Consider the following 25,405-nt stretch of genomic DNA (forward strand, 5'->3'; position numbering starts at 1 on the left):
CTCAAGCTGCCGCTGTGCGCTGCAACTTCTTGCTGACATTTCTGCACATTTCTAGACCCGAGAGCTCATACTGCCGCCAAACGCTGCCATACTTAACGGCGTGTGTCGAGAGCTATTCGAAGGACTAAAAAAGTCGCGCCGACATTCATGGGAAGAATTAGGAAATATTGGCGGAAAAAGCGTAGTCATGTGTAGCTCTTCGAGAAAATGTCGTGTCCTGTGGTATTTTCTTCGTCTACCAAAGGATGTGAAATGAGTGCCAAAATAAGGCAATTTCTTTTGTGTCCCACTGCGGTACCGGCCACCCAATTAACCCGCTTCCGTCAAGGCTGTAGGTAGGCTGGAGGCTGGAGACTGCCACTGCGTCTAAGTGAATGCCTTATCATATGCCGCCAGTCAGGTGACCTCATCTCTTCGTCTTGTGTTTGTATTGTCTCGGGTCTCTTGAACCTCATCTCTTCTTTTCGCACCTCTTATTGTGTTCTCTGATTGCCAACACAACGCATGCGTGCTGGCGAGTTCCAGATACGATGCCGTAAACACATTCCAGGCTAGCCGCCATCGGACGCCGTTGTTATCGTCTTCGTACATCTAAAACACCGCAGCAATTTATTATTCCGTGCACGTGACCCGTGATGTAATCCACAGGTTCCCGAACCGATGCTCCGCACGTGATGGACCATAGCAATTCCAGGTGATTTCAGTTGTGTAGCTGCAAGTGCCGTAGAAGGTGTTATCGTTCTGTATTGGCTTGCGATGGCAAGTAGTGCCGAGTTTGGGGGGTTGGATTAGACGGTATCGCTGTACGCACTACGTTTTCTAATCTAAATTTGAACTATGGGCTACAAAGCAACTTGCTACCAGGTTCCTTTGTCTGCTTGTGCACTTGTACGTCGTAGACGTCCCCCACACTGAAACTTGAGGATCTTTGGAGGCATCAGAGCGCCCTTAAAGGAATGAATGGAATTTACCATTGTGCTTGTTGGGGAGGGGTAAGCAAAACAATAAAAACGGTTTATGTAAAAGTCATGTAAATGAATACGACGTTGCGGAAAGACGCCTGGAGTTGGTGCAGCAGGCTAATCTAAGTCAAGACAAATAGCCTAGATAAACGGCTATATGTGGTAGAATATAGTCGTAGCGGACTTGGCTGTTGCGGCAAGTGCAGTATATTTGGATCTGGAAACAGGCATTTACTGACGAAGAAAGACTGAGACTACTGTGGCACAGTGTACAGTACAGAAGCAGACGTCAGAGTCGGTATTCTAGCGATAGAAGCGAAACTGGTTCAGAGCGTGAGCCTGATTCTGGATATGATTTGCTGTTTGTGAGTCTGAACATGACTCAGTTGACAGTGGGCCCTCCGCCAGAGTTCCCGAGGTTAAAAGGATCTGCAGTAACTGCGGAAATGTGCTGTGTAGAAAATATCACTCCCCACCGCAAAAATAATGCCCTAATTGGATAATATTGGATGCTAGAAATAACCTTGTATAATATTGCCGCCGCAAGAAGCTTTTTCTGTTTGGGCTGGGAACGGGGAGCCACGACTAAACTGCCGGATATGTAGAGCCAGGGTAGGTGTACAGAAATGCATAATCGGGACTGCAGCAGAATAGAGATGTGGCAATAATAACGTCGGTATACACGCCTGGAATGAGATGGCAGTGGAATATAGACATGCTTACATTTTACGGCTGCAAGACCGCTGTATGTCGCACAGATATTTTTTTTACTTAGACGTTATTATTAGTACACCAGAGCCAAACCCGCCAGGTGGGTGGTTAGATAACCACGATTGCAACACCATAAAACAACCCCAGAGAAGAAAAGGGGACAATAGCCCTTGTCCGCGACGTTTCTTTCGCTGACGTTCGTTTAGTTGAAGAAGCTTTCGGCTGTCGCGTGTCGTTTACGAATAGTTTGATCTGGCTAACACTAATCGTCGATCTGTGCAAATGTCTCTGCCAGCCTTGGTTAATATTTTTTCAGGGTACTGATAGATTCCCATACAGAAACTAGAAGACTAAACCAGATTGTTTTCGATGTTGACGCTGGCAGCATCTGCCAGCATCTGCGGTGATCTAGACCGAAACCATCTCTGTCAGCGTCGCTTAGCTGCTACAGTTTGCGGAATGTGATTGCGGGAACGATAGCTGAGGTTGAGGCAGTTGCAGACCATTGTTAAACGTTAAACAAGTGTGTGCGATGTTACAATCCAAGTCCACATACTGGCTCCGCCTTCTACAAGTGGAAAGCTCCTTAGCTGCACGGAGTAGTTCTTTATTGTAGTTGCAGAGGTAAACTGACTTGGCGAAGATATGCTTAGAGGCTTCTGAAATTGCCGTGTAGCTAGAATTCAGTTCAAACCTTATCTTTTGTAGTATCGATTGCAGTATCTGCGTTGTAGTGCCATTGTTGTAGAAGCCGTAGACGACTTCCAGAGCCAGTGCTGCTTAGGGCATTTCTGGTGCAGCGGCTTCCCGAACCGACTATTGTGCCAATGTCGTCATATGTGGGGGCTCCAGCTCAGGGTAGCTACAGGGACTGCGAACGGTTGAGAAGTCTACTTAGAAATCTTTAGTAAACCTATGGACAGGCATGGCTGAACGCCCGTTGCAGCTTTTCCACGTCTGCTCTACTGTAAGATGGTGCCATATCTTTACATCGTCGTTTTTGGAACCCCCGAGGAAGAAGAATCTCACCGAAGCTCAAAAGGATCTGCCAGCCTCTAATCCAATCTGTGCCGTGGCTGCATGTGCAGGTGCGACATTTCTGTCGGTATATCTCCGGCGACAGGCTTTAATTCTGTGACACTCTTTTCGACACTCTCGCAAATAATTTTCGGTACAAGAAGCACATTTGGGTTGGATATTTGAGAATTGGTGGTGGTTTTTCGTTTTCTGGAATCCAAGCGACAAACTGTGGATTGTTTCGTTTCTTCTTGTTTATTCGCTACAGTTTCAAGATTTTCCCATTTTACCACTGGTTTGTTCTGCCGTACTTGCTTGTACCTGATACTCAACGTTGCACAATACAGCCTGAAAACCCCTGTACGATTTTTGAGGAAACACTTGCCCGGTTTTTTATCTGAAATTTCACCAGAATAAGCACAGCTGAAGTCATCGGTCAGCCCTATAAAACACTGTGGCAACATAAAGAAAGACCCTGTCGACCGTTCCTCTTCGCCGTCTCCGTCTTTTCAACCTGGTAGACCATATTTGTGTGATCATCTGGCTCTCCGAGTTTTTTCTGGCTCGATAATTTTAAGTGTTGTTCTAGAATCAATTCAATCCAGTAATTTTTCAGAACATTAAACACACTTCGCCAAAGTTACGACAAATCTACAACTTTCCGTACTATCCACCACTAGCCATTTTGTAATTCTAGCCATTTCGCTAACTCATTTCACTGTTGTAACTCATCTCAGCACTGTACTATACTTGTCATCACTGTTTTATTACCTGCCTATCGTATCATGTACATATAACCATGTCCGCCGTAATTCCCTCGACCAAGATTAAGTTATCACCCGAAGCATTGGAAGCCTCTCACGAACTGGCTCCGGCAAATCCTACACTGGGACAGACGAATGTTGCGAATAATTCTGCTGTAAACTCTACAGCAAATTTAACGACTGCAACGGGATCAAATGCTGGATCAAATTCTGGGTCCAATTCGGGCTCCAATTCGGGCTCCAATTCAGGCTCCGTTTCTGGTCCGGCCTCTTCAGCTAACTCTTCTGGAAAGACCCAGACTGTTTTTATCCATAAATTGTACGACATGCTTCACGATGAGACGATTTCACATCTTATCTGGTGGTCGCCTTCCAACGACTCGTTCTGTCTTTTGCCAGGGGAAGAGTTCTCAAAGGTGTTGGCTCAGTACTTCAAACACACCAACATCGCCAGTTTCATCAGACAGTTGAACATGTACGGCTTCCATAAAGTCAACGATACCTTCCAGAACAATGAAGATGGCTCAGGCTCTAACGCAAACGCTAACTCTGTAAACTCTTCTGGTACTTCAACCAACTCAACCAACAACAGTAACCCCAATAAATGGGAGTTCCGCCACCTGACCAACCAGTTCCGTAAAGGTGATATCGAACTGCTAAAGCTTATAAAACGTAGATCTTCTAAAAACATCAACTCGCACAAGGAAATCGTCAATTTGAAGTCATTGCCTCCTACTTCGAATCCGATTATGGATCCGAATTCTGGATATGGTCCAGCTCATGGCCATTACTATGGCTATAGTGACGATGAAACTTCATCCATTGCCAGTGCGAGAAGTCCTCATGGCTCTTCAGACAATTTGCACCAACAATATCACCAATCGCTCAGAATACACCAGCAGTCGCTTTTGATCAATAACGAAGGTAGAACTACTCCTAACGGCCAGATACAGCATCCTCCACAACAGCAGCAACAAATTCAACAACCCCAAGCTCAACAATTACACGGCCTTGGACTTTCAGCTCCACAGTCACCAGCACATACTCCAATACACCAACCGTTATCTCCACGATTGCAGCCACCTCCTCTTGTAACCAATCCGTCGTTTGAAAACTCCATCAACTTCAAGTTCATAGAGTTGAACAACCAGTTGAGTTCGCTCAAAAACGAACTCAACGTAATGCACCAGAAGTATGATCTGGCCCATTCGGAATTGGTCAGAAATCAGTCAGACACATTGCAGCTTGTAGAAATGCTAGAGAGATTTGTCCAGGCAACAGAAGCAGCACCAGAGAAACCTACAATCAATTCCAACATCTTCAACAACTCGAATTCAAATGCTATTCCTACTGTAACGGTAAACTCAAACGTTGCCAGAAAGGATGTGCCTGATAGAGTGTCTAATAACAAAACGCCCATCAATAACACGGGTCGTCTAGCTGATGAGGAGGGTAATACTTCTCCTATGTCTGGTGCCTTGTTCAAATCCACGTCTTCTAGTTCTAATTCTGCCACTTCTGCTTCTGTAACTTCTACTTCAGCTACTTCAGTTTCCGGTACTGGTTCTTCTACAACGTCTGCTGCCAGAACTCTTCTGGGAGAAATCGGCTCATTAAAGTCCATACTTCTTCAGAGACTAAGAGCTTCCACACAACACCAACAGCCTCCTCTTCGAGTACAGCAGGCGAGTACATCTTCTTCTTACCACTTAAGCAATGCTCCCCACACCACCAACAACTCGCGTAATCCTTCAAACTCTAATATACAGATAGTGCCTCAACACTATCCGTTGAATCCACACTATACCATCTACCCACAGAGTGAGTATAGGGGCCCAGACTTGAATCAGAACCAGTCCCAGAATCAAAATCAGCATTCCAAACTGATAACAGAAGAGTCTGCCTCTGCCAATCGCCATTTGTCCATCTTGATGGACCCCTTGCAACCGATGCCTACTCGTAATCCTATTCTAGATGAGCAATCTACCAACTTTAGATTGAGAGCCGAGTCGAAAAGCTACTCTCCTCTTACTGTTGGAGGTGCCAGTGGCCAGTTACCTACCAGTTCTGGGAATGCTAATCAAGCCCAGCAAGCACATGTCACACAACTACAGCCCCCAGCGCATCTTCATTCACAGCCACCTACTGCAAATGGACCTGGAGGATCACAGCAGAATTCACAGTCTTCGTCTAGATCGTCTATCGTGGAGAAGAAGACAAGCTCTCGTTCTTCCAGCTTGATCAACACTCCTGCTGGTCATGATAGTAGCAAGCCTTCGTATCAGCAGTATCCATTTCCACATGTAAATAGTCATTCGACTCATTTGCATTCATACCATAACGGCTCGACCAGAACTAATTCTCTTCCAAACCCGCCCATCGACCATAGCGTGACTACACCTTTAACTCCGCCAGAACCTCCTTCTACCAACCCTTCCTACTTCAACCAAAGAAACTCCTTCACTTCCATGTACGATTCCCATCAACAGCAGGGTCACAATTACAGAGTGCCTCCTTATTCTCAACAGCCTACGTCCATGCCTAAACCTACAGGCCCTATCACTTCTTCACCAATATCTACTACTTCTCCTCTGAGACTTCAGGAGTCCTCAGAATTTGCGACCTCCATGTCTAAGAACCAGTTGCCAAGTGTAAGTGAACTAGACAAGTCGATTAAGGGTGCCTCTTCCAATGTTCCGAAGTCGGCTACTACCTTACCGCCATTGCATCTGAGCCCTATGTTTGCGTTGTTGAACAAGGACAATGACGATGACAAAATACTCAAGAAGCGTAAAACCTGATTGGGTAACAAATGTTTCCTGTCCCATTAATGATAGTTTATAGAATCTGTATGAATACCAATGTATTTTTATTCTGCAATCCATAATAATGAAGTAGACAAGAAACTTCGTAACTAGCACTGTTGACTGCCAAATGAATAATATATAACTTCCAATCATTCAATATAATTATAGTATTATACTATACGTAAACCAAAAATGTACTTTTACTACACAATTCTCTATATTCAAGACCTTGACCTTCACCTTTTGATAATCAGGTAACCAACACTTGCTACTCATTTTTCATCAACATTTATTGATGACCCTCTTCAATGGATCAACATAATCATTCTCCAACTCATCCTTGACATACACAATGTAGTACGGAGTAGCCGTGTTACCTTCAGCAAAGTTGAAAACCTCCGAGAACGGAACTTCACTCACTGTTTCGTCGTTATACTTCCTGAAAATGTTACGTTGAGGATCTCGAATATAAACCCAGTAATGGCCATAACTAGCCTCGCCTCTATGGATAAATATAGCAAAGATGGTGTACCCGATCTTGGTATAGGACGTAAACTGATTGGCTACACTCGCACGTAAAACCTCTAGCCTTGAGTCTATGTCTAGCAATCTTTGTCTCAAGTTATCGATTTGCTCTTGAATAGCGAAAATTGTATCTGGCTTAATGCCCATTGTTTCGTGAGGGATGATTTTCAGTTCAAGATATTTCTTCGTTGTTACAAGTGCATCAATAATGGAGAGTTTGGTTTCGTCATCAATATTGAGAATCTCATTCTTTTGCTCTGTCAATTCTTGGATCTCAGACTTCCATTTGAACACTTCACTACGACGACGAAGAATCATCGGATCATCTGTGTCTAGATAACGGTCAAAGTAGATCTTTTCGCTGAAAGGAATTGGCTCCAAAGACTTGTATGCCATCAATCTTTCGCGATCAAACATAACTCTTTGAACATGAAACTGTAAGATATCCGGTAATTCACTCACAGTGATGGACTTCTTGGCTAAACCTTCCTCCAAGTTGACAATGTCCTCGTTGAAGAAGTTATCCAATGTGTCGTACATGCTCTTGGGATGGTCGCTGACGTTGATGATCAAACTGAAAAATCTCTCAATGGAAACACGAGGTTTACCTATAGGATTGTGTTTGTCGTCTATCGGCGTAATAGTTTGCTTGGTCTTTCCATAAAAGAGTCTTTTGATGAGGTCATACTGTTCACCGTCGTCATCCAACCGTTCTGGCTCTAGAGCCGTTTCAATCTGGAAGGTGACATTTTCAATACATTCCGTAACATCCTGCTGTCTACCTACTTCTATTGTACTTTCCATCTGGTCTGTACTGATTGGCAACAACTTAGGACCGTTCTGCACTTCTACATAGTTCAACTGAATTAAGTCCGGTTCCAGTATAATCATATCTGAGTCTTCTTCGTTGCTGGCATTCTCAATGTGGATGTTGACAATGCTGTTGTGGCTACGAAGACCGCTTTCTTCTTGTTCGTTGGATATCTCGACATAATCATCACTACTTGGAAGCATTTCTACATCCTCTTCTGGCACTGGCAGTTGTGATGATACTAAGATAGCATTCGTTCTCGTGCTATCCTTTCCACTGATAACGTAGTCATCGTCTTCATCAAGAATCTCGATAACTTCAGGTTCTCCTTCAGTTTTGAAATCAACAGGATTGGACAACGGCAAGAACGATAGGTAGGCAAGATCTTTCGATGGCTGTACACATCTTTTGTTGGTGTGTATCATTTCATCAAACAAATACCTTAAATGGTACACAAACTGATTGGAACGAGTGAGTTCCAATTCCTCGACTTTTCTACCTCCTATTTTTCTCTTCTGGCCCATCTTCTCCTGATTAACATCGTTTTCGTCAAAGGAAAGAATCAAGTCTCTTAATGGCTTGATACAGAAGTAATACTGTAATAAAGAGTTCAAATAGCAGGTGTTTCCGATATTGTCCAAACCTGCCGGCCAGTTCTCTGCTGGTAAAAGAGACGAAACTACTTTCCCATTTTTCAAAAAGCTAAACAAAATCTGTGATTTCTTCTCTTCAGCAATGAGCTTCAAGCAGTATCTCAAGATTCTAATGTCACTATCGATATCGTTTTTGGACTTCAAAATTAATCGATTCTGGAACCTAGTAATGATTTCAAAGTCAGAGGTGCTCTCATCAGCACCAAAAAGTTCAAGTGCTTTCTGATAGGTGAAATCTTCCTTTGGAAGTTTGATGATATCAGCGAGTTTTGTTTCAATGTAGTTCAATAAAAGATAGCTCTTTCTGTTCACAGCTACTGATAACAACGCCTTGTGTAAGAACAAGATCTCACTAGCGTCGTTTCTAAACCCATTAGCCTGTAGAGTGTCGTCCAACTTGAACTCATAAGCAGTAATGACTACGTCATCTTCAGTAATTTCCTCGATATTCAATTCGTCAAGAGCGATATTTAATGGTATGATTTCATTGTTGATGAACTTCCATAAATTCGAGGATTTTCTGACTTTAGCAACGGTTTGCAAATGGTTGTTATAGTATTGATAATTCTTGGGGTCGTTTTTGAAGTTGGTTTTATACATAGCTATGATAATGCCATCATCGATGTTGTCAATATCAGCTGGATCTCTGACATCAATTCCAAGAATGTTCATTGACTCCATATACTCATGGAAACCTATCAAGTCGCCCAGAGCAGTCAAGTTTTTCAAGTAGGTATTCAACTTGTTGTTCGTGGAAGAGCCGTTTCTGAAGTTAATGGTACTTCTTAAGGAGTCTACGTAATGCAATTTGTTGGCCGGATCGGACTTGATGGTATTCTCAAAACATTTGATGATAAGCTCGTCCTGAAAATACGAACAGATACTCAAGTTGATCAAGAACGCTAATTGGTTCGAGTTGTGATTGCGGAAATGGACCTGGTTGATGTGTTTGTCGTATTCACTAATAGTCTTGAATACCAAAGAAAGATTATCGGAGTAAGAGTACAGAGTCTTGTACTCGTTGTTTTCGATGCTACTACCATAGATTCTTCCTAAGTAGATCAACTCTTGGATCATTCGGATGTACGATTCCTTCAACTCTGGCAACTCTGTCAAGTTTGGAGGGACTACATCGGACTCTTGTTCGTTCAAAGTGAATGAAAGCTTGTGGAAAAGAAGGTTTACGTCTATTTGCGCATCCATAACCGTGTGGGCCAAACTTATCGTCTTGAAAGAGTCTTCTGGTTTCATCAAAATCGGCCCCCTCAACACTTTGATCAAGGTCTTGAAGCAATGGGTTACGTTCGGGATAGTTTCCGGCGATAAGCTCGGGTGTTTATCTACACCAGCTAGATATCTAGCCTTTATTGTTTCCTGATCTACCAACGGAAGCAAATCTTGTTGCGAGAACTCCTGGCTATAGATGGTCACTCTTAAAATCTGGTTGCTTGGGCTGTTGGAGCTTTTAAAGAAGGCATCATCAATGATCTGGGGGTCTTCCTTGGGAAGCACATGAAGAGCTTCTAAGTCGTCAGAAGAGATTCTCAGTTTAGGAATGATATGATATTCGTGTTTATCAAGAGCACTGGAGATGAATGGATTGGTGTTCGTTTCGAGAATCGAGATCCGGAAGTGAAATACTGCTTTGGCAGAGCTGCTGGAGCTTGTGTTGACAAGAAGACCTCTTATTGTGGAAAGTGTCTGGTTTCTGTCTTCATAATCAACTGTCTCCAACGACGGGGAGTAGTTGAGCGAATTGTTTAGAGTAAGAGCTTCATACACAAACAAAGGCGATCCAGCGAGTTTACTTAATTCTGTGGAGTAATCAAACGGTATACTGTTCAACAAGCTGATGTTGAACTTTTGTTTCATGGGAATCGTCCATTTCATATCATCTAGAATTCTGTTCAACGTTTTAAACGGATATTCTACGAGTTCAGACGGTGGTAAAACAGTTCGTTCGTATACGCGACCGCTGCTGCCATCAACACTGGTGCCACTTGGCGAAGTGCTGGTAGTAGGAGTCGAAACTGATTCTGCATTGGACACAGTGTTGTCATTATTGTTGGAGATAGAATTAACGTTTGAGATGGAACTCACGGAATTGATGGAACTTACCTTGGAATTGATGTTGGAATTGATGTTGGAATTGACAGTAGAGTTGACATTTGAATTGGTAGACGAATCAAAAAGCGACAAGTTTCCATTTGCAGTATTGCTTTGAGGAGAATCGACATATGTGACATCATTGGTATTTTTATCATACTTATCGTCATCTTCATCAACATCAACATCCTCGTATTTCACATCTTCGATGACTTCCTTGTTTTCTTTGTCGTTGCTGTCATTGCTGTTTCCATCTACAAATGGATTAGAGGCTGGGGAAGGTAGAGTGATTTCATTTCTGGAGAAGGCCAGGTCTCCAGAAGACTGTGATTGGTCGTCTCGAGTCATATGCTCAGTAGAAGATACAGACAGTGGATAGGACTATGTGACCAGCAGATATGTGGAGCTGGAAGGAAGTCGTTTGTTAGCAGAATTGTGTATTACAAGAGAAAGAAGCACTGACGGAATTTCTTGTGTGGAGGTCTGGGTTTGTGAGATCTGGCGATGGCCGCGCGGGTTCCAACCAAAGTATGCTATATATATAGTAAAGACTGTATCGGTTTAGGCAGGTCAGCTGGAGGGTCCAGGCTGTGTATTGATATGAGTATAGGGGTATTTAGGAGTAGAGAGTGTGGAGATGGAACGGAGTTAGGTTTATGATAGAATTGTAGAAAGAGCTGCTCGATAGGGGTAGCTGGGAACAGACTGTGACATTCCTCTAAAAGATATAGAGGTGCAGAATTGCATTACAGGAAAAGATATGGAATTTTAAAGATGATATCTGAAATCGGAGCCAGTCGAATATAGAAGATATTGTTTCGTCTTGGGAGATTTTCAGTTCACAATTAGATCGCAATCTTGAATCTTACATCTGAAGCCTTTGTATCTCATAATGACGAAAGACTATCAAAGAAAACAACCAGTAGAAGGAATCAACGACATTCGGTCTTTCTGGAAAGTAAGAAATCCATTTAAAATATGGAATTGATATGAATAAATCTTGAATTAACGGCGTATCCTTATTATTCTTCAAAATGTTGCATCTTCAAGTCTGCTGCGTTATCTACATCTGATTTGCACCCACGATTTTTCGCAGCAATTCCGTTGCAATTCTACGAAATCGTGATTGTTAGTCACGAAAGAACAACGAATCTCTGCTATATTGGTATTTTGCTATATTCAACATCCTCTGATCAGGTTCTGTTCTCTTCTTTCGGATGCTGATTTATTCTCTTGTACTTCTTCGCTAACAGCATCCAGTTTCCGATACCGCAACGTCACCTCACCGTAAAAAAAGCCAATTGGAGGAGTTATTCATGCACCTCTAGCTCTTGTCTTTCTGACCCCTTCGATACACCAATTCGATACCACAACATATCCATTCTCTGCCACTTCTCCGTGTATCGGGGTCTTCTCGTCTTCCCCATAGTACCAAATCAAATTTTCTATCTGCAGTCCATCCATAATTTTTCACTTCTACTGTTCATCTTGAATATTCTATGCTTCGTATTCAAGTGAATATACTTACAATTATATTTCTTGAGAACTACAATTGACAGAGGCTGGCTGTATTGTTTGCCACTTCATACTCTACTTCATTTCTTAGTCTATTTTTCCTTCCATTAATTTTCAGAAAAAGTAGTTACTATGGCTTCTCCTCCTCCAATAGACTTCGACAAGATCAGAGAGAACTCAGATGGGTCTCTTGGGTCCATGATAAAGCTGGGCTTCACAGAAGTGATTCTGAATAACCCCTACTTCGCAGCTGGTGGTGGTCTAATGGTATTAGGAACAGGTTTGGCGCTTGCCCGTCAGGGTATTGTCAAGAGTTCGGGCTTCATCTATCGTCAGTTGCTTGTAGACCTAGAGATTCCTTCTAAGGACAAGTCGTACCTCTGGTTTCTCGAATGGATGTCTCAGTATAAACACAGAACGCTGCGTCACTTATCTGTGGAAACTAACTTCGTTCAGCACGATAACGGTTCTGTTTCGACTCGGTTCTCTTTGGTTCCTGGTCCAGGTAAGCATTTAATCAAGTACAAAGGTGCCTACATGTTGGTTAATCGTGAAAGGTCTGGAAAGTTGCTTGATATGACCAGTGGAACACCGTTTGAAACAGTGACCTTAACCACATTGTACAGCGACAGAAAGTTGTTCAGCGATTTGTTAGGTGAGGCCAAGCAGCTAGCTTTGAAAGCTAGAGAGGGCAAGACTGTTTTATACACTTCGTGGGGTCCAGAATGGCGGCCCTTCGGTCAGCCTAGAAAGAAAAGAATGATCGGATCGGTTATTCTCGACAAAAGCATTGCCGAAGGCATCATTTCAGACGTCAAAGATTTCTTGGACAGTGGAGAATGGTACCATAAACGAGGCATACCCTACAGAAGAGGTTATTTGTTGTACGGACCACCTGGAAGTGGTAAGACTTCTTTTATTCAGGCTTTGGCTGGAGAGTTAGACTACAATATCTGCATTTTGAATTTGTCGGAAAGCAACTTGACCGACGACCGGTTGAACCACTTGATGAACCACATTCCAGAAAGATCTATATTGTTACTTGAAGATATCGATGCTGCCTTCAACAAAAGAGCTCAGACGGAAGACAAGGGCTACACTTCAGGGGTTACCTTTTCAGGTTTGTTAAATGCGCTAGATGGAGTTGCTAGTGCGGAAGAATGCATTACCTTCATGACAACTAATCATCCCGAAAAGCTTGACCCAGCCCTCATGCGTCCTGGCAGAGTCGATTATAAGGTTCTAGTGGACAATGCTACTGAATACCAGGTCAGACAGATGTTCTTACGATTCTACGAAAACGAGAACGAGCTCTGTGAAGTGTTCATGAACAAATACAGACACCTCCAATTGACAAAGGTCAGCACAGCTCAACTACAGGGATTGTTTGTCTACAATAAAAGCAACCCACAGCTGGCCATTGACATGATCGAGACATTGCAGAACCCAAATACCGTGTTCTAGATTGCGAATTAAAACGAGAGTGATCAATTGAATAATATTGATAGCAAAACATTGCAAAATTTCTAAACCTGTTTATAAACTATAGACCCTTGTATATATCTACATATCTAATCATATCATAGTTATCCCCTGTATTTCTTCATGAGCTTGTCGTGAGCATTTTCCAACCGTGTAGCTGTTATCTGTCCCTTTGCACCCGAACCGCCGTTTTCGGGATTGCTACCTTCGGCAACCAACTCACTGAGATAGTTGACGTAGATTAAGTATATCAAAAGATCTGAGTTGTCGTTTTTCAACGACTTTTTCTTGGTCACTCTAGACTCTGACTCTGAATTGAGTTTCAGGGTGAGCATTCGCTTGAAATGCGACTGGTTGTATGTCTTTCGATGCTTTATTTCGGGCATGATATGGTGAATGATTTGATATGATATGAAATGAAAATTGTATGAAATGTATTAAATTTGAAAGAACGAGGCTAAAATTAAACTATACCAGTTGACGGTAAATTGTTATGCAATTATGTATCTGTTAATCGTCCCAGAGTATTGTCCAGAGTACGCTATTTCTCTGACCTTTCAGACTCAGGAAGTAGATTCTCTAGACCTCTCTGGCAGAATAAACATATACAGAAATATTCTCGGTTATGTCAGAATCTGCATATATATTATGTAATCAGTGGCTGGGTGCGAAACTTCATAGCCGGAGTAAATAGGGGCAACAAAGAGACCAAAGAAACGAATATCAATAGCTAATAGAAGTAGAAGAAGCAGTAGTTCCTCCCATATTGGTTTCTTCTTTGGCTGTGTCTACCGCTTTCTGGAATCATTCTTCTGTTTACTAAAATTATCTCCTTTTTTATAGTTATCACACGTGCTTGATCTCACGTGCCCTATGGAGCCGCCATTCATTCAGAAGCAAAGCCATTCGAGCATGAAAATAACCTGCTACCCTGACTTTTTTCCTACAGATCCACCAGTTTTCGGCCAATTGCTACTTTATAAGCACAGTTGTGTTAAGACTTTTTCGAGCTACATATCGGCGAAATTCTGGCTGCGATATTCGCATTTTTGCAGAAACTGATAAGCAGTTTTGAAACATGAAACCCTGGGGAACACTCGCTCTAGCTACTACGCTAGTTTTGCCATGGTTTCCTGTGGTTCTGGGAGCAGTACGAGTTGACTCTGAAGCTGAACTATATAACTCCTTTGATAGGATAAAGCGGGGAGCTGTTATAAACGATGTTTTTGAAATCAAGCAGGCTCTAATTGACCAACAAAAAGAGAAGAACGGTGATAAGGACGAATGTCCACCCTGTTTCAACTGTAATTTGCCTAATTTCGAGTGTGTTCAGTTTTCTGAATGTAACATATTCACTGGTAATTGCGGCTGTAGAGATGGTTTTGGTGGGGTTGACTGCAGTGAGCCATTGTGTGGGGCTCTTTCAGACGGGAACAACAATAGACCCGTAAGAAAGAAGGCTACTTGCGAATGCAAAGAGGGCTGGAAGGGTATAAATTGTAACATGTGTACTGATGATTCTGTTTGTGATGCTTTCATGCCCGATGGTTTGAAGGGGACGTGCTATAAGACTGGTATTATCGTTAACAAGTTCCACCAGATGTGTGATGTAACGAATCCTAAGATCATTCTGATTTTGGGCGGAAAGAAGCCTCAAGCCACTTTCAGCTGTAACAAGACAGCAGAAAACTGTAACTTCCAGTTCTGGATTGACGAGCGGGAGTCCTTCTACTGTGACTTGAACAAATGTGTTTTAGACTATGACCTAGTAGCAAACACTACGAAGTACAACTGTGAAGAAGTCGCCTGTAAATGTTTGCCTGACAGAATGTTGTGTGGAGAAGCTGGATCTATTGATATTTCTGACTTCTTGACAGAAACCATTCGTGGACCAGGTGACTTCACCTGTGATGTTGCTGACAGGAAGTGCCGTTTCTCAGAGCCCAGTATGAACGACTTGATCCAAAGTGTCTTTGGTGATCCGTACATCACGTTGAAGTGCAAATCTGGTGAGTGTGTTCATAAAAGTGAGATTCCGGGCTATGAAGTTCCTGATAGAAATAAGCTTACTTTGAACAACATCTTGCTATTAGCAGGAGTTGTTTTGGTTACAGCATTATTGGTAGCAACTACTATACATAACATCCGTCAATCTCCTTTGTTTAAAGCTGGAATTGGTTCCTTCGAGCCATTAGATGGAGACTCGAGTGCTTTGAACAATAACTTTACTCCTACCAATATTGCGTTTGAAGGTATCAGCTACAGAGTTAGGAGTGGACAGCAGGTTTTGAATAATGTCTCTGGTAAAATTGAGCCAGGTGAATGTTTGGCCATTATGGGAGGCTCTGGAGCAGGTAAAACGACTCTCTTAGATATCTTGGCTGGTAAAAACAAGGGCGGTGAAGTTTATGGAAGCATCTATGTCAACGGCAACATATTGAACCCAGACGACTACAAGAAAATTGTTGGTTTTGTAGACCAAGAAGACCATTTGATTCCTACCTTGACAGTTTATGAAACTGTTTTGAACAGTGCCTTGCTTAGACTTCCAAGGAACATGACCTTGAGACAAAAGGAATCTAGAGTTATTGAAGTGTTGAACGAGTTAAGAATTTTAAGTATCAAAGATAGAGTCATTGGCTCCAACTTCAAAAGAGGTATTTCGGGAGGTGAAAAGAGAAGAGTTTCTATTGCTTGTGAAATGGTTACCTCTCCTTCTATCTTGTTCTTGGACGAGCCCACTTCTGGTCTTGATTCCTATAATGCCAGAAATGTTGTAGAGTGTTTGGTGAAGTTATCTAGAGACTTCAACCGCACTATTGTATTCACTATTCATCAACCAAGAAGTAATATCGTTTCTTTGTTTGACAAGTTAATTTTGTTGTCTGAAGGTGATTTGATTTACTCGGGGGATATGATCAAGTGCAACGACTTCTTTGCTAAATATGGTTACCAGTGCCCTTTGGGTTACAATATTGCTGACTACTTGATTGACATCACCATCGACCATAAAAAGATTGTTAGAGTACCATCCGAAGATGAGATTGCAGAAGAAGGAAGCTCAGAAGGACACGAAGATATTCACCAAGCTTTTGTTGAAGATACTGCGGGAGAGGTCGACACTACCAGAGAATGGGAACACTTTGCTGTTCACAGAGATGAGTACAACTACGCACCCTTAACTAAAAAAGGATCGAAGGATCAAAGCAAGTATATTCAGATCAAGAATAAGCTTCCTCAAATCTTTGCTGATTCAGTATTGGCAATCGAATTACAGACTGAAATCGATGAGGCAAAGAATAACCCTGTTCCTCTTGACTTAAAGAATCATATGATGAAGAAGGCTAGCTTCCTTAATCAGATCCTTATCTTGTCTTCCAGAACATTCAAAAACTTGTACAGAAATCCTAGATTGTTGTTGACTAACTATGTCTTGTCTTTGGTGGTTGGTGCATTCTGTGGATATTTGTACTACAGCGTAGCCAATGATATTAGTGGATTCCAGAATAGATTGGGTCTCTTCTTCTTCGTATTGGCTTTCTTTGGTTTTTCGGCATTGACTGGTTTACATTCATTTTCTTCAGAAAGAATCATTTTCATCCGTGAAAGAGCAAATAATTATTACCATCCATTTGCGTATTACATCAGTAAGATTGTATGTGATATTCTTCCTTTGAGAGTTCTTCCTCCCATCTTGTTGATTAGTATTGCTTATCCATTAGTTGGTTTGACAATGGAACATAACGGATTCTTGAAGGCTATGGTCGTGCTAATCTTGTTCAACGTAGCTGTTGCTGTAGAGATGTTAATTGTTGGTATCTTGATCAAAGAGCCAGGTACTTCGACTATGATTGGTGTGTTGATCTTATTGTTGTCGTTGTTGTTCGCTGGTTTGTTCATCAACAGCGAGGATTTGAAGGTTCAAATCAAATGGCTTGAATGGATTTCGCTTTTCCATTATGCCTACGAAGCTTTGTCGATCAACGAAGTAAAGGACTTGATATTAAAAGAAAAGAAGTACGGTTTATCTATTGAAGTTCCAGGTGCTGTAATCTTGAGTACTTTTGGATTTGATGTTGGTGCCTTCTGGAAGGATGTTGCGTTCTTGGGTGGGTTATCTGGAGCCTTCTTAGTATTGGGATATCTTTTCTTACACAATTTTACCATAGAGAAAAGGTAATAATTCACCTTGACAGAAAAGAATGTTCTCTATATTAGTTTGAATTTTTGTACTATTTAGAGTAATAAAGATATGTAAATTGATAGGACATCGCTGCTAACCTAGCCTCTTAGTTGTTTTATTTCTCTGTATAATTGCCTCTTCAACTCCATGGTATCTAGCTTGTCTTTTTCTACATCGAAGTCAAACTCTTCTGCTGCTATTGGCGTTGTCGTTGGTTCATCATTTGGATCATGGTATCTGGAAACAAATGGATGTGATAAAGCTTCATCTACGGATATTCTTTTGTCTGGGTTGAAGGCCAACATCCTCTCTAAGAGATCTATTCCCTGAGGGCTGATCTTCCTTCTGCCGTGTCTTTGCAATCTTGAAGGATGGTTATTACAAAGGTCTGCAAAATCTAAACGAACTTGATGCTTTAGGGATTTTATGAAGCTCCTTGCTCTGGCAGATTTGATGCTATGGAAATCTTCTCCCATAGGAGTTCCCAAAACTTGGAGAATCAATTGCAACTGGTTCTGATAGTCTTTGCCTGGAAACAAAGGTCTATAAGTCAACATCTCTGCAAGAATACAGCCTACAGACCAAACATCGATTTCAGATGAATACTGGGCCGAATTGAGCATGATTTCTGGAGCCCTATACCATCTAGTAGCAACATACTCTGTTAATGCCGATATTCCTCCTTTTTTTGGTATCTTCGACGAATTTGGGTGCAGAACATCCAAACGAGCCAACCCGAAATCACAGATTTTCAAGTCACAATTCTCGTTGATAAGAATATTGGACGGCTTTAAATCTCTGTGTATAACACCAGCACTATGGATGAGTTTGAGCCCTCTCAAAATTTGGTAGGTGAAGTACTGAACATGTTCCTCACTGAGAATCTGAGACTCGATCACATTTACCAAGTCAGTAGGCATATACTCCTGGATTATGTAGACCTCCTTGAAAGAGTTGAAGTCTTGAGGTTGTTGCACATCATATAGTTGTACGATATTCTCGTGGTTACTGAGACGAGACAATAGCTTGATTTCTCTCAAGGTCCGCAAGCAGAAGAGAGGCTTATCAAATGGCTCAATCTTCTTGATTGCAACCTGAGTGCCGGTAGGTACATGGATAGCAAGTGAAACAATACCGTAGGCCCCTTCACCTAACACCCGAACTACCTTAAAGCTTTGCGAGACATTAAACACCACCATGCGTTTAACCTGCTGTTGTGGAGAGCCCCATAGTGGTGTTCTTGGGTTTCTGGAAACAAGCATTTCGGGCTATATCTAGAAAAATTGATGTCTATCTTGGGCACCAGAAAGATGTCAACATTTAAGTATTCCCACCACCATGGTTGAACAAGTGTAGACTAAGAGAATTGTGTAGATCTCCTTTGTTTCAATCTGTTTAGGATCCTTGAATTCGAAACATGTTAATCGTGTACGATTGCAAATTTTAAAGTATAAATATACTTGTCAGTTAAATTGTGTGCATATTTTACGAGAGCCGGTCAATTTACGAGCTGAGGTGCATATTTAAGGGATTGGATCTCCCAACTACTATATCTCCATGTTTCAGATGTCTCAAAATGTCCATAAACCAAAAATTTTTGAATCATATCCTTGACGAATGACACTTTTCAAACTTCTGCTTTCCATCTTGTTAACTAAAATTGCCACAATTCAAAACCAAAACTAAATCTATTCCTTTCAGCTGTGCGGGGCTTCTGTTATCAAAGAAGTTACCAAATTACTAATTCTAACCTCATTTTCCCAAATGTGAATCCAGAATTATTGTCTCCACTTATGAATCACCAGGCAGAACAGCAATTCCATTCAACTAACAAAATATCACCAACTCTGGTCTTCGAGTTCCGTGATGGGTCGAGAGGGGAAATGTTCGAAAACTCAAGCGGCTTAGTTGAATCAGATGGAAGATACAAAAGATGATTGCTGAATCTCTCACACTTCCGGTTATCATGCCATAAAGCGTTGCCCATGGTTACCTTCTCAACAATTCCACATGATTATGAATCCTTTATGAAATATTTGATCATCAATATGAGACTGAAAATAAATCGTGAGTCTCGAATTCCGACCTTGCAAAAATAAATTCTATATATTCCGACTGGAAATAGAATATTTGCTTACAGGCTGCAGCTTACTTGCATCTCCGACCCAGACGGCTATTCAGGTAACAATTTCCTATAGTGGACTAACATCTAAGCCAAAATCTATCGACTTACGGAATGTAGAACCATGTGTGAAATAGGCTAGTCTCTCGAAGGCAAAACCTTAGTCATTTTTCCAACAAATAGAAGATTTTTAGGAGATTTTGATTTCCTGCATATAGTGCTTTCGGAGTCCCGAGCTCTACGTTGTCTGAGGAACTCAATATCTGGCAACTTGTCCGAGTGGTTAAGGAGAAAGATTAGAAATCTTTTGGGCTTTGCCCGCGCAGGTTCGAGTCCTGCAGTTGTCGTTATATCTTTTTGCTTTCTGATATCCTTAATTGTTCAAACATCTGAAGTCAGCAATCTGAAAGTCGAAGTGTACGTTTTCTCGTAAATCCTTTGTTCGACATAGACAAATTTTTCAAGCAGTAGCTCCATTTTTTACGGACTAACTTTTCGGAAAAATATTCCAGCGCGGATTTTACGTTGTGCATTCGTTCCGTGAAAAAGTGGGGTATGAGGATAGAAGATCGGAAAATTTTACGGCCCTATTTTCATTATCAATATTTCATGCTTTGGTGTCTACAATAATCCGAAAAGTTTGCTCAAGTTGAAGGTTAAAGGTTTGGCTAATTTTCAAGATCTAATTTGCATTGTTTAGAAATACTAGAAGCCCGTAAAAAAGAATAAATTAAGGAAACAGAATAGGGATCTATTACCCCTAATTAAACCCCTTTATCACTCCTTCTCGATAGTAGTAAATTGGAGTACAAATTTGGAAATGCAATTAAATCACACTTTAGGAAGTTCCTCTCATTAGAACTTCAACAAACTGTTGAAGCTATTCCGTAATATTTTTTACAAAGCAATGAAGTTGACTGTGTGTTTTGGCTTTTGAATATTTGCATTTATTTTTAACAGGTTCTAATCAAAGGAAAATCAGCTAAGTAAAGATAAGTGGTAGACAAAAAGTCTTCAACTCTTATTAAATAGTTGCAATATGTAGAACACTTCGATGAAGGATAACAGACTCCGATTAGTGTCTTTTGCTGCATTAACTGGTTTTATCAAAGTCAAAAGATGGAATTGAAGAGTTATTTTACAAAAAGACAAAAATTGCGACTAAAGCTAAACAAATGGAGTTTTTCACTACAGATTTTTTTTTCGAGTTGGCATTCATTGCAGCTTACGGCTAACATACTTACTACATAGAAGATGGATCATATTCTAACCCATACTGAAGGAAATACCAAAATAATGATAGGTAATAATCCAGAGCAGACAATTCAATCCTTTTATCCCGTGATATATGTCACGCTTTCCCGTGAAATATAGCACCTGACACATGAAGATGCTAAAAAAAATTAACTTAACATTTTCACGAATAAGGCAACTTGTCCGAGTGGTTAAGGAGAAAGATTAGAAATCTTTTGGGCTTTGCCCGCGCAGGTTCGAGTCCTGCAGTTGTCGTTACTTTTTGTTCATTCAAACTAATAGTAGATAATTAGGCAAGTGGTTGTAAGCTTCCCCCAGTTCAACAGTCTACAGCCTAATTTACTATGGTATGTTGTCTTTTTTTGCTTATATTTATAATGCTAATATTTCTGAACATGGAATCCATGATTTTTAACCAAAAAATGGCTCTTTCACTTTCTTCTCTTTGGTTCTTGCTCAATCTCGTCTTCACCGGAACGTTTTCCAGTGTCAACGTCTTCTTCTTCGCTCAAGTCAAGCTCCTCACCTTCTGAACTGTCTTCTTCATCACTTTGATCATCTTCATCTTCATTTGGAAGTGCCAATACGTAGTACTTTAAGGCATTCAAGAACAAATCGTCTACTATAAGCCTTGTAAGATCCTCTCCGCTTCTGAATTCTTTGCCCAGTTTTTCTCCTGTCCAAGCAAACCAAGAGAAGAACGACTTCATTCCCAATCTGTAGTTCTTTTTTTGGTCTTTGGTCAATTCTTTACCTTTATTTTCCTTCTTGATTAGAATGGGATTTATAGATTGCAATTCTTCTGGCCATTCTATGTCTACGGGGTCTGAGACAATTGTTTCTTCACCATCTTTAACGATGGTTCTGAAGTTCTTGGTAACTTCCTGTGGTGGCACAAGCAGATCATCAGAATCAGCAAAGGTGATGGTGATAGAGAAATCCTTATAGTTGTCACCACTAGTATCATCTGAGTCTGCTACAGGGTAATAGACGTACAAATTCTCGATGGACTCAAGATACTTCAAGTCTTCTACATTGACGTACTCTGCAAAGTCGTCATTTTCTGCCAAAACAATGTACCAGAACATCTTGACCAGCTTGAGAATGTCTCGACGGGTAGCATACAGCTGTTGGGTGCGTTTGATTCTGTATATTTCGGCATCTTTCTCGGCCACAGACATCTCCTTCTCCCACTGGGCAAGTTGGTCTAAGCTCTTCTGGAGATTTTGGGCTTCTGAAGGATCTTGCGACATCCTGGTGATATTATCAATGGTAGAATGTAAAGATATACAATATGAATCGATTTGAAAAATCTGAAAAATTTCAAGACGATGATGAATTCAGAATCTAAGCCAATAATTGAAAAACTAAAAACTCGAAGAGTGTAAATAGTATTCTTGTTGGAAAAAGAACGTAGGTCTCCGTAACTATGTATACGACTAGGAAGAACGTATACTCAATGGAACGCTTTAGACAGAGATGGTAGTATTGTATTATTCCTAGAACTCTCCCGTTAATTTTGTGCTCTAATATTCTACTCTCAGTGCGCCCAGATGGGACTAGACTGACCTCACAGTTACGATTCCATATATGATTCATCTTGAAAATTGGCAAAATTGCATGGGACATTCGTGACAATTATTTAGAACAAAACTCACAAATACTAGTGACATAAAGTTATATACTGAGAGGTATTACACAGATTAGTAAAACACCATTGTTCTCTTTTGGCTCTCGTACCCTCATCCATGAATTAACTGTACCAGATCATCACAGAAACACCAGAAACCCAACATTCGCGTCTTGCCTCATCTCACGACAACCCTATACCTGCTACGGGAAGAATATAGAGAATCTTGTTGATATTGTCAGGCTTTGGATACTTATAGATCTTCTACTACATTAAACTGACTTCTGGAATCAAATTTCATTAACTAAACACATCCTAGACATATTTCTAGATCTAACTAAAGTCGTTTACCATTCGTATACATTTGCATTTATTGAAACTGTCACCATAAGTCAGTATTCACTTTACCCACTTTTCCATATTCATTCACATCCTCATAATTTATTCCAGGTCAGCATGCTCAAAGAGAACGATATCATATCAAAGGTGCTTCTCACCATCGACCACTGCAAAGCTAACATGGCTCTGTTCAAGACAGCCATCACCAGCAACGAGTATACTCCGCTTAACTCCAGCTGTTTCAGCCGAACCCTTGTCTGGAAAGCATGTCTCATCACCGATAGCTTGAAAATCCACACCTGGGAGTCGAAGCTCAGCGATTCTCGCGTAGTTTACCACCAGCTCACAAAGAGAGACGATATGGCGGTGCCGTGGTGGCATCTTGAATCTGATAGCAGTTTTTATTCTAGTAGAGAAATGTCCCGTAAGCCAAGCTTGAAGAACTCCAATTCTGCTGCCAAAAGAAGCCGGAGCTTGGGTAAAGTCCCTCTCACCCGGGTTTCCAACGTCGAAGACCCTCTTTCCAGTCACAGTAGATCCAGAAGCAGCACGCCTACGATTCCCTACGAATACACGGAAGAAGATCTCGAGCTATTACAAACCATCATTCTCGATATTGACCGTCTTTTCCCTGGGGAAGAATTTTTCCATTCATCCAATGCCACTTCTGTTGTAGCCAAGAAACAGATGATCGAAATTTTGTATGTTTGGGCCAAATGCAATCCACAAGTGGGCTACAAACAGGGTATCCACGAGATCTTGGGTTTATTGTACATCAATCTCAGTAAAGAAGCTGTGACAATACCTATTTCAAACACTATATCAGCAGATGACTTGAAAATCCTCACAATGTTCGATATTCACTACTTGTCGCATGATTTGTTTACCATTTTCAACAAACTTATGCTACAGAGTGGAGTCGTGACCCGCTTTTACGAAAACGAAAATGTGCTCTGGCAGTCCATCGAGAAATTCAACGTATACTTGATGAAAGTGGATCAATTAATTCACTACAATTTGATTCAGAAACTAAGATTAGAATCTCAACTCTGGATTATTCGCTATTTACGTCTTCTATTATTGCGTGAATTGGGAAACGACTTGGAAACAACCATCTTACTCTGGGACAAGTTGGTAGCATCACAATTCTCTCACCATAACGGAAATACAATCACTGCCATCCCCGAGCTCATCATGTTCATGATCATCACACTTTTGATCCAGTTGAAGACCCCATTGATTACATGCGACTTCTCTGAAGGTTTGTCTTTACTTTTGCATTATCCCGTTCCATCGGGATTGAAATCTAGTGCTTCAAGAAGCGACTTCATCGCTGCTCTCTATAAGGACGCCGCTAGACTTTATGAGCGTAGAGATAATGATCTCAAGTTGTACGAGTACGGTCTCAAACTAAACAATACATACAATCGCAATCTCAAAATCACCATGAGCTACTCTGGGAGCGCTAGAAATAGCACCGACTCAGCCGGTAGCGGACGTGGTACTTCTATAAGCCCGTCACCTACTCCTCCCACATCTCAGTTGCCACCAGCTCCTCCTGGTGGTTCAAAAGAAGAACAGATGAGGTTTGAGAAGATGCGCCTTGAGATGCGCTTGAAGAAGAAAGCGCAACTGATGTTACGAAACTAAATAATTGCATTCTAGAAACGATAAGTAATACTTCTAATAGATCATCACAGTTTACGACGTAAAGATCCTTTTTGTCGGCTTAAAACTGTCGGCATAAAACTACTTAATTTCATGTACAAGTATATGTTAGTTTTCTGATATTAAAATGTGGTAGCGCCACCATTTAACTGAAAAATTCCAGATTCAACTTGTTAAGAATCCATCTCTTTTGCTCAATGAGAATTCATATTAGACAGCATGGGTAAGAGAAAGTCGTCGGCCAAACCGCAAAAGAAGATCAAACAGACGTTGGACGTCACGTTCACTTGTTTATTCTGTAATCATGAAAAGTCGGTGATATGTACATTAGATAAGAAGAACTCTTTGGGAGAGTTGCATTGCAAGATCTGTGGACAGAGTTTCCAGACCGCTATACATTCGTTATCGCAGCCAGTAGATATATACTCTGATTGGATTGATGCCTGTGAGGACTTGGCTGAAGAAGCCGAGAAGAACGGCGGAGGAGAAGAAAAGGAAGAGTACAGCGACGACGAATATGAGACCAATAGATCCAGACCCGTTGACTCGGGCGATGACGAGTATTAGAGAAAGGGCATCTTAGGCACATGTGGTTGTAAATGCAATCTCCAGTAATCAACAAAGGAGATACTGCTTGTTGTTCACATTTCGGGAATGCTGTAGGCAATTCTGAACCTATATCAATATATTTAAATTGATTTCATTGATATCTTGTGAATTTGACAAGATAGACTTCTTTGAAATTGTAAGTTATATTGCATGTTTACACTAAAATTACATATTGATTTTGATATCGGCATCCTCGTTCACTCCCATTTGTACAATACTGTGTATTTATGTTACATTTATAAAATAA

The 25,405-nt window shown here is 41.2% G+C and overlaps 8 protein-coding genes across 8 annotated transcripts; 5 read left to right on the forward strand and 3 right to left on the reverse strand. All coding sequences in view use genetic code 12, as the record gives it.

Moving 5' to 3' along the window:
- Positions 1-2,920: 2,920 nt before the first annotated feature.
- Positions 2,921-6,334, forward strand: SFL1 (putative transcription factor). The gene has a single exon (XM_001385541.1). The coding sequence runs from the start codon at positions 3,490-3,492 to the stop codon at positions 6,253-6,255; it is 2,766 nt and encodes a 921-aa protein (XP_001385578.2). The 5' UTR covers positions 2,921-3,489; the 3' UTR covers positions 6,256-6,334.
- Positions 6,335-6,543: 209 nt separating this feature from the next.
- Positions 6,544-10,338, reverse strand: PICST_48002 (ubiquitin-specific protease; the record flags this gene model as incomplete). The annotated part of the gene is made up of 2 exons (XM_001385886.1): positions 6,544-7,647; positions 7,723-10,338. Coding segments are annotated over 2 exons (3,720 nt in total), but the record flags the coding sequence as incomplete, so codon positions are not given.
- A 1,665-nt stretch (positions 10,339-12,003) lies between these two features.
- On the forward strand, positions 12,004-13,335 carry PICST_47614 (mitochondrial protein of the CDC48/PAS1/SEC18 ATPase family; the record flags this gene model as incomplete). Its single annotated transcript, XM_001385542.1, has 1 exon — positions 12,004-13,335. One exon carries the CDS (start codon positions 12,004-12,006, stop codon positions 13,333-13,335), a length of 1,332 nt encoding a protein of 443 aa, XP_001385579.2.
- A 1,096-nt stretch (positions 13,336-14,431) lies between these two features.
- Positions 14,432-17,533, forward strand: PICST_33002 (ATP dependent permease; the record flags this gene model as incomplete). The annotated part of the gene is made up of 1 exon (XM_001385543.1): positions 14,432-17,533. The coding sequence occupies one exon, from the start codon at positions 14,432-14,434 to the stop codon at positions 17,531-17,533; it is 3,102 nt and encodes a 1,033-aa protein (XP_001385580.2).
- A 101-nt stretch (positions 17,534-17,634) lies between these two features.
- Positions 17,635-18,735, reverse strand: PICST_33003 (serine/threonine protein kinase; the record flags this gene model as incomplete). Its single annotated transcript, XM_001385887.1, has 1 exon — positions 17,635-18,735. The coding sequence occupies one exon, from the start codon at positions 18,733-18,735 to the stop codon at positions 17,635-17,637; it is 1,101 nt and encodes a 366-aa protein (XP_001385924.2).
- A 2,653-nt stretch (positions 18,736-21,388) lies between these two features.
- On the reverse strand, positions 21,389-22,150 carry PICST_26987 (putative vacuolar sorting protein; the record flags this gene model as incomplete). The annotated part of the gene is made up of 1 exon (XM_001385888.1): positions 21,389-22,150. A coding segment is annotated over one exon (762 nt), but the record flags the coding sequence as incomplete, so codon positions are not given.
- Positions 22,151-22,538: 388 nt separating this feature from the next.
- Positions 22,539-24,583, forward strand: PICST_90139 (TBC domain protein). The gene has a single exon (XM_001385544.1). It carries the CDS (start codon positions 22,999-23,001, stop codon positions 24,529-24,531), a length of 1,533 nt encoding a protein of 510 aa, XP_001385581.2. The 5' UTR covers positions 22,539-22,998; the 3' UTR covers positions 24,532-24,583.
- Positions 24,584-24,768: 185 nt separating this feature from the next.
- Positions 24,769-25,116, forward strand: PICST_62378 (predicted protein; the record flags this gene model as incomplete). Its single annotated transcript, XM_001385545.1, has 1 exon — positions 24,769-25,116. One exon carries the CDS (start codon positions 24,769-24,771, stop codon positions 25,114-25,116), a length of 348 nt encoding a protein of 115 aa, XP_001385582.1.
- Positions 25,117-25,405: the final 289 nt, after the last annotated feature.

This window comes from Scheffersomyces stipitis, chromosome 6, assembly GCF_000209165.1.
Source record: "Scheffersomyces stipitis CBS 6054 chromosome 6, complete sequence".
NCBI classification, from domain to species: domain Eukaryota; kingdom Fungi; phylum Ascomycota; class Pichiomycetes; order Serinales; family Debaryomycetaceae; genus Scheffersomyces; species Scheffersomyces stipitis.